Source organism: Triticum aestivum, chromosome 5B, assembly GCF_018294505.1.
Source record: "Triticum aestivum cultivar Chinese Spring chromosome 5B, IWGSC CS RefSeq v2.1, whole genome shotgun sequence".
Lineage (NCBI taxonomy): Eukaryota > Viridiplantae > Streptophyta > Magnoliopsida > Poales > Poaceae > Triticum > Triticum aestivum.
This window is the reverse complement of record NC_057807.1, coordinates 291615006-291623564: the sequence shown is the minus strand read 5'-3', so window position 1 is coordinate 291623564 and position 8559 is coordinate 291615006. Positions and strand designations below refer to the sequence as shown.

The 8559-nt window shown below is 47.1% G+C and overlaps 1 protein-coding gene across 1 annotated transcript; it reads right to left on the bottom strand.

The window, feature by feature from the left end:
- Positions 1–1835: 1835 nt before the first annotated feature.
- Positions 1836–2786, bottom strand: LOC123116005 (uncharacterized). Its single transcript, XM_044537028.1, has 2 exons — positions 2505–2786; positions 1836–2418 (listed from the first exon to the last, which is right to left on the bottom strand). The coding sequence occupies exons 1-2, from the start codon at positions 2730–2732 to the stop codon at positions 2125–2127; spliced, it is 522 nt and encodes a 173-aa protein (XP_044392963.1). The 5' UTR covers positions 2733–2786; the 3' UTR covers positions 1836–2124.
- Positions 2787–8559: the final 5773 nt, after the last annotated feature.

Sequence of the window (8559 nt, the reverse complement as noted above, 5' to 3'; positions counted from 1 at the left end):
AGTTTTTGATCTATTTTATTTTGCAATCTTTACTTTCCAATCTATATCATTAAAATACCAAAAATATTTATCTTATTATCTCTATCAGATCTCACTTTTGCAAGTGGCCGTGAAGGGATTGACAACCCCTTTATCGCATTGGTTGCAAGGTTCTTATATTTGTTTGTGTAGGTACGAGGGATTTGCGTGTAGCCTCCTACTGGATTGATACCTTGGTTTTCAAAAACTGAGGGAAATACTTACACTACTTTACTGCATCACCCATTCCTCTTCGAGGGAAAACCAACGCATGCTCAAGAGGTAGCAACGCCATCCAGGGCCGCCGCCCCAGCATCCTTGTCCAGATTAGACACTGCCAACCATCTACGTATGTGCACAACAACCTAATTGGAAGAGTAGAAGGAACTCATTCCACTCCAAGACTGGCATCAGGGTCCACCACCCTCCCATGGTAGGGGGAATCGACGCTTCAACTACCCCCGATGGGCAGGGGGGACACAACCCCGATACAGCCTATAGCTATCGGCCATATCCCTCAAGAGTGGCCTAGGCGAGCTTGAATGATGCCAAGACCGTGGCCATCGGCGTCAATCCATCTGACAGTGTAGTGGCGTCACGACCACCACCGCCCCACCGCACCCACGAGAGCATAGCTTGCATGCACAACCCAGACCAAGCCCAACCTCACATACCCAGAGTGACAACTCCGATCCTCTTCGGGCCCATATTTGGCTTGCTCGAGCACAAACCCTAGGTTAGAACCAGCGCCGTCACACACCTCCGGATCGGACCCAGGAGATGGGATGTCCCCACCACCACCCCGCGCCCGCTGTAGGACCACGACCGCGACGCTGTTACCACCAAACCTCCACCGCCCCAACCCACCTCGGCCTATATATCATCCAACCGAGTGTGGGGCCAAAACCACCATGGTTGTCGGCCACCACAACAGGAAAACAGGAGAGCAGCCTCCGGCTCACGCATCCCTAGTCCTCACTACCAGTAGCCACTGCATGCTAGATCTGAGCGAAGCCTGGATAGCCACCAAGGCCACCACCAGCATAACCACCACCCTCTGAGCTACCCATCACGCCGCAAACGCACTTGCACGATGTCGCGTCGTGGTTCCAGTTTTCCGCGCCACACCCTGGCTCGTAGCAGTTGCACCGCATCGGCTCCAACACGCGAGGAGATGAAGCTAGCACATGGCTGCCGGCTCCGACAAAGCTTTGCCAGACTGAGCCCACCAGCAGCGACAAAGAAGAGGGAAGGAGGAGCTTGGTGGCGGCGGCGCGCTAGGGTTCCCTCAGGTCGCCGTGCGGAGCGACTCGGGAGCGGTTGGGTGGTTTTCTGTTTTCTGCTTGCACAAATCCCTTCTCCCCATAGGTATGTTGTTATAATTGTATACCAAATAGCTGTTTAGAGTTTTTCGTCGATAATTGATGGGAGGCTTATCAGAACATAGGGCAAGGTACCAAGCGAGTATGCAACGCCACACACGACACCATGCCCACGCACTCAAAGGCCGTGTTGTAGATCAACTTTGCATAGAGACCCATGTAAGGAAGTCCTCTTAAATGTGGCGCAACACCAGTTTGGGAGAGGCTATCACCTCATGAAAGACCATGTTATTGTGGTGCTTCCATAAACATTGGAAGACTAGGGTCACGTCGGACCTGAGTTCCCTATCGGACTTTAGGTCGCTACACAAGGAGGACAACGACCCGATGAGGTCGAAGTTGAGTGTTGGCATTCACTCCACTCTACTTCATGGCCACAACACGCGGACCAAACTTGTTGTGCCGGACCACATCCAGTAAGCATTATTAATATTTTCTCTTTAAAAAAAGTAAGCATTCTTAATCCGCAAAGATACAGCAATTTGGGATGCATAGCCCAAGTTTGATTTGGCCCATGAGTTGGCTAGAACTTCCAATTCCTACAGCTTCCATAGGATCTCAAAAAAGGAAAAAAAATAACAGCTTCCGTAGATGGATCAAAAGCTCATTTCAAAAATGGAAATAGAAAAATGAAAAACTCAACATACGACTCCTTTTTTTTTCTTTAACTTCGGATTTCAATCTTGTGACCTTGGATAGACGGCGTTTGATTGCACTACATTGTTCAGGTGGATGGATGGTTGGAAGGGTCACGAGCACAGCAGAGGTTTAGGCCGAGGTATGAGACGAGCATCTCATGGTCACAGCGGAGGAGCTTAGTGATGCCATCCACCTCCTCCTTCCTAGCCAGCGCCTCCTCCATTGCTGGCCACCACTCCGGCACCGCACTTCCGCTAGTGCTGCTTGAACCTTGGTTTGACGTTTCTGCAAGGCACGCCTTTTGTTCTTCCTCTCCGGCGTGTGCGAAGCGCCCCTTGATCCTCCACCGTCTATCCGCGAGCGCCTTCCGGCAAGCGTACTGCAAAGTATAATACAGAAAGAAATGCATGGCTGAGCGAACGAATGAATGCAAATTAACCAGGAGACCGGAAAGCAAATACGTACGGTGATCTTCTTTTGGAAGTTGCGGCGCTTGCGCTTGCTCCGGTATCTCTCGATGCGCTCACGACGCTCCACCGCGCTGTACCTCCGCACCTCCTCGCTCTTCGCCAACGCACGCCGGGAGGCCCGGGATCCCCTGCGACAGCCTCTTGACTCCTGTTCCTGCCGCCGCTTCGTCTGCTGCGGCTTCGGCACCGGCGGCACGAAGGCCGAGTTGCTCCGGGAACACATGCCCTCACTCTTCTAGATGTCTGGTCTCTACAAAACTAAGGTGTTTGTCAATTTCTACACACATGTCTACACAAATTTATGGAAACAGGTTGCAAGAGCTCAGACGGATACATGTGTATCCGACGGACTATGTACGCACTGACATGCATGGTACAGAGTGTCTCATTTGGTATGACAGTTGTGACAGTGTGTCTACTTAGACACATGGGTACAAATTAAGTTGCATGCTCTATTTATGTGCTAGCTGTGTTCTGAGCTGTAATTCATGTCATGCGTTTAACTACTTGTCATTTATAATACGACTGCACTGCCCGTATGAAAAATGTGTTGCATGTTGCACGCTCTACATGCATAATCCCATGCGTGTACCCACCTACGTGGTTAGTTGTTCACAATAGCTACATGTCAGTCGCGTGACTTTCGAATTTGAGTCAGTCAATTCTGGTTGAAGGGGCCCCCGCAAAAAAAATCTAGTTGAAGGGAGAAACAACCTGAGGGGAGGAACCCCATCATCTATCTTAGGGTGGGGGGTGGGGGCGGCAGCACGGCTGTTGTGAAGGTTCACCGGAGAAAAAACCCGGCAAGGCCTGGGGCTAGAGGGATGGCCAGGGGCGGGGGTAGCACGGCAGTGGGAGGAGGTTTCGGGGAGAGCGGGACGGCGAGGCTGCGGGGGAGCACCACCGCCCGCGGGTGGGGGTGGCTGGCGGTCCGCCCGGTGGTCTGTGGTGGCTGCTGGGGAAAAGATCGGGTGAGGAAGAAAAGAGTCGAGGTGGAAGATGATGCCCTGGATGTTCGATCTTGATCGAACGGTTGAGATTGAAAGCTAGAAATCGACTGACAACTTTAAATTCCAAGCGACTATTTTGTAGCACTCCTTTAGTTATTTCCCTCACTAGTAGAAAAAGGACCTAATATGAGACACATTAGTGCCGGTTTGGTTTTGAGCCGGCACTAATGTGTCCAATAGTACCGGTTCCAACGGCTAGCCGGCCATTCTCATTAGTACCGGTTCGTGGCGAACCTATAGTACCGGTTCGTGGCGAACCTATAGTACCGGTTCGTGCCACGAACCGGTACTAAAGAGGATGGTGGCAGGGTGTTGTCAGTCTGGGGCCCGTCCAGCATCTTTAGTACCGGTTCGTGGCACGAACCGGTACTAAAGGTCGACGTACATAAACCCTTCGTCCCCCCGAGCCACTCTGTTCTTCCCCTTTCCCCTCACTTCCTCTGTTCTTCCCCCTCTCTCCTCGAGCTCCTCACAAATTTTGCCCAAAATTTGTCAAGATTTGAAGGCCCCCATCCATTCAAATGATCACAAAGATTAGCAACTTTGTCCTTTCAACTCTCATTGCTAGATTAGCTCTTGCAATGCTTTGCATAGTGATTAATTTGGGAGGAATAATTATATTTGGTAGTATTTGATTTATATGCAATTTCAGCACAAAAATAACACTTAGTTTGCATATGTAGGTGTGGTTTACTTAGTGCCTTCTAAATCTCCGTCGTAACTACCGTCGATCGTCCGCACAGTCCCGTCGCCGGCACCACCTTCTGGTGAGGCTCTTGTTCATGAATGTTTTACATTACCAAATTGATGTTTATGTGATTTGGATATATAGTTACTCGTATAATTATCTTACCCGTACGTTGTTTGTTATACATAGTGCCATGGTTTTGATATCCGTCCCCATCGGCCCTCGTCCTTGTTATGATTCAGATGTGGTATATTCTCTTTTAAAACTAGTTGTTGCATTTCGTGTTTATGACAAATTATGCCCATCAAGTTGACATAGATATTTTTATCTAGGAGGTATGTGAACCGGAAATTCCAACCGACCCTATTGTCGAGAGGTTAAATTTAGTTGAAAGAGAAAACGAGTATTTGAAAGAAAAATTGAAAAGAATTGAGCGGGAGAAGATGGAATTAGAGTTGCAGGTTGCCGATGTCGTCGATGATCACAAGATCAAGATGGAGAAAATGAGGTTGAAGATTAAAAAGATTAGAAAATATGCCATTGATAGTGTGGCTTGGTATCATTATGCTGTTGGATCAATTATTACCTTAATTGCGATCTTCATCGCATTTGTTGTTGCATTTAAATTCTTTATCTAGAGAGTTATTTGTATGTTGCATTTAATTAAGTGTTGTATATGAACTTTATGTATGAACTTTATGTATGAACTTGTATTAATTTGGTCTATTCGGTGTTGTGTAATGAAGATGAGCCGACAATGGATGTATGATGACAGATGCTCTCCCGAGTTCATTAATGGCGTGCATACTTTTCTGCTTGCCGCTGAGGCAAACAAGCGGACGGATGGTTTTATGCCTTGTCCATGTGCTGGCTGTAAGAATGGTCACAGTTACTCTACGTCAAGAACCATTCACGTCCACCTATTTGAGTCCGGTTTCATGCCCCACTATAATGTTTGGACCAAGCACGGAGAAATAGGGGTTATGATGGAAGACAATGAAGAAGAAGAGGACGACGACGGCTATCCTGGCCATGGGTTCCCTGAATACGATGATACAACAATGGGGGAAGAAGCTGAGCTGGCAATGCAAAAAGAAGCTGAAGAAGAGGCATCAGATGAGCCCGCTGATGATCTAGGTCGGGCCATTGCCGATGCAAAGAGAAACTGCGCAAGTGATCTGGAGAGGACGAAGTTGCAGCGCATGTTAGAGGATCACAAGAAATTGTTGTACCCGAATTGCGAAGCTGATAAAAAAAAGTTGGGCACCACACTTGAATTGCTGCAATGGAAGGCAGAGAATGGTGTATCTGACAAGGGATTTGGAAAGTTGCTGGTAATGATAAAGAATATGCTTCCAAAGGACAACGAATTGCCCGAGAGTACGTATGAAGCAAAGAAGGTTGTCTGCCCTCTAGGGTTAGAGGTGCAAAAGATACATGCATGCCCTAATGACTGCATCCTCTACCGCGGTGAGTACGAGGATTTGAATGCTTGCCCAGTATGCGGTGCATTGTGTTATAAGATCAGTCACGATGACCCTGGTGATGTCGAGGCTGAGCACCCTAGGAAGAAGATTCCTGCCAAGGTGATGTGGTATACTCCTATAATACCATGGTTGAAACGTTTGTTCCAAAACAAAGTGCATGTGAAGGCGACGCGGTGGCACGCAGAAGACCGTAAGAAAGACGGAAAGTTGAGAGTACCCGCTGACGGTTCGTAGTGGAGAAAAATCGAGAGAAAGTACTGGGAGGAGTTTGCAGGTGACCCAAGGAACGTATGGTTTGGTCTAAGTGCAGATGGCATTAATCCTTTTGGGGAGCAGAGCAGCAACCATAGCACGTGGCCTGTGACTCTATGTTTGTATAACCTTCCTCCTTGGTTGTGCATGAAGCGGAAGTTCATTATGATGCCAGTGCTCATCCAAGGCCCTAAGCAACCCGGCAACGACATTGATGTGTACCTAAGGCCATTAATTGAAGAACTCTTACAACTGTGGAATGGAACAGGTGTACGTGCATGGGATGAGCACATGGGGGAAGAATTTGACCTAAAGGCGTTGCTGTTCGTGACCATCAATGATTGGCCTGCTCTCAGTAACCTTTCAGGACAGACAAACAAGGGATACCGCGGATGCACACACTGTTTGGATGATACCGACAGTATATATTTGAATAGTTGTAAGAAGAATGTGTACCTGGGACATCGTCGATTTCTTCCGAGCAGGCATCCCGTAAGAAAGAAAGGCAAGCATTTCAAAGGTGAGGCGGATCACCAGACGAAGCCTCGACACCGTACTGGTGCTGATGTACATGATATGGTCAAGGATTTGAAGGTAATCTTTGGAAGGGTCCTGGCGGACAACTTGTTCCGAAGGACGCTGACGGACGCGCACCCATGTGGAAGAAGAAATCTATATTTTGGGACCTGCCATATTGGAAAGACCTAGAGGTCCGCTCCGCAATCGACGTGATGCACGTGACGAAGAATCTTTGCGTGACCCTGCTTGGCTTTTTGGGTGTGTATGGGAAGACAAAAGATAAACCAGAGGCACAGGAGGACCAACAACGTATGCACGGAAAAGACGACATACATCAGGGTCAGGCCAGCTACGCTCTTACCAAAGAAGAGAAGGAAATCTTCTTCGAATGCCTGCTCAGCATGAAGGTACCATCTGGCTTCTCGTCGAATATAAAGGGAATAATAAATATGGCAGAGAAAATGTTCCAGAACCTAAAGTCTCATGACTGCCATGTGATTATGACGCAACTCCTTCCGGTTGCATTGAGGAGGCTTCTACTGGAAAACGTTCGATTGGCCATTGTGAAGCTATGTGCATTCCTCAATGCAATCTCTCAGAAGGTAATCAATCCAGAAATCATACCAAGGTTACAGAATGATTTGGTGTAATGTCTTGTCAGTTTCGAGTTGGTGTTCTCACCATCCTTCTTCAACATCATGACGCACGTCCTAGTTCACCTTTGCGAAGAGACTAACGTTTTGGGTCCTGTATTTCTACACAATATGTTCCCTTTTGAAAGGTTCATGGGAGTCTTGAAGAAATATGTTCATAATCGTGCTAGGCCAAAAGGAAGCATCTCGAAGGGCCATGAAAATGAGGAGGTCATTGAGTTTTGTATTGACTTTATTCCTGACCTTAAGCCGATTGGTGTTCCTGAATCGCGGCATAAGGGCAGACTGGAAGGAAAAAGGCACGCTAGGAGGGCATCAAATAATATGTATGGACGGGCATTGTCTCACTGAAGCACACTACACAGTTCTACAGAATTCCGCCTTGGTGGCTCCGTATATGGAGGAACACAAGAATTTTCTACAGTCCAAATACCCGGAGAAGTCTGACGACTGGATTACACGCGAACAAACGAGGACTTTCGCCGGTTGGTTGCAGAAACGTGCCCTGGATGATGGCGATATTCAAAATGACATGTACTCGTTGTCCTAGTTACCATCTTCGAATATAATGACTTTCAAAGGGTACCAGATAAATGGGAATACATTTTACACGATCGCCCAAGATAAGAAGAGCACCAACCAAAACAGTGGTGTCCGCTTTGTTGCAACAACCAACACGGGAAAGGAAACATATTATGGTTACATAGAGGACATATGGGAACTTAACTATGGATCAGGTGATTTGAAGGTCCCTTTGTTTCGGTGCAAATGGGTCAATATGACACGAGGCGGGGTAACGGAAGACCCGCAGTACGGAATGACAATAGTGGATCTCAACAATCTTAAATATGCAGACAAACCATTCGTCCTAGCCAATGATGTGGCGCAGGTTTTTTATGTGAAAGACATGTCTACCAGGCCGAGAAAAAGAAAAGATAAGGAAGCGAATGGATCATATGACGAGCCAAAGCACCACATAGTTCTTTCAGGAAAAAGAAACATCGTGGGAGTGGATGACAAGACAGACATGTCAGAAGATTATGAAAAGTTTGATGAAATTGCTCCATTCACAGTGAATATTGACCCGAGCATCCAGTTAAATGATGAAGATTTTCCCTGGCTACGGCGCAAAGGGACACACGAGAAGAAAAAGTTTCACACCCAAAGATCTGGGATGTGATCGGCTTCACTATCATCACTTTCTTCTGTGTTTCACACCCAGGAGGGAATGTCTGTAATAGTTAGGGTAGTTCATTATGTGTTTTGGCATTTGAAACGCGAAGAAATTTTATGTGCAAACAAATTCTTTTTCATGCATTTACTGATTTTTTTTCCAGCTAAATGACCCTGAAATTGAAAAGCATTTGAAATGAACTCAGAAAAGGTTGAAAGTTGGCATGGTATCATAATATCATACAAATAGCATGTGCAAAAAAGTAAA

Bases quoted from the DNA above. Each gene is read 5' to 3' on its own strand.
- LOC123116005 (XM_044537028.1), bottom strand. From the start codon at position 2,732: ATGTGTTCCCGGAGCAACTCGGCCTTCGTGCCGCCGGTGCCGAAGCCG. The intron at 2,419-2,504 runs GTACGTATTTGC...TATACTTTGCAG, and splicing joins ACTTCCAAAAGAAGATCACC to TACGCTTGCCGGAAGGCGCT.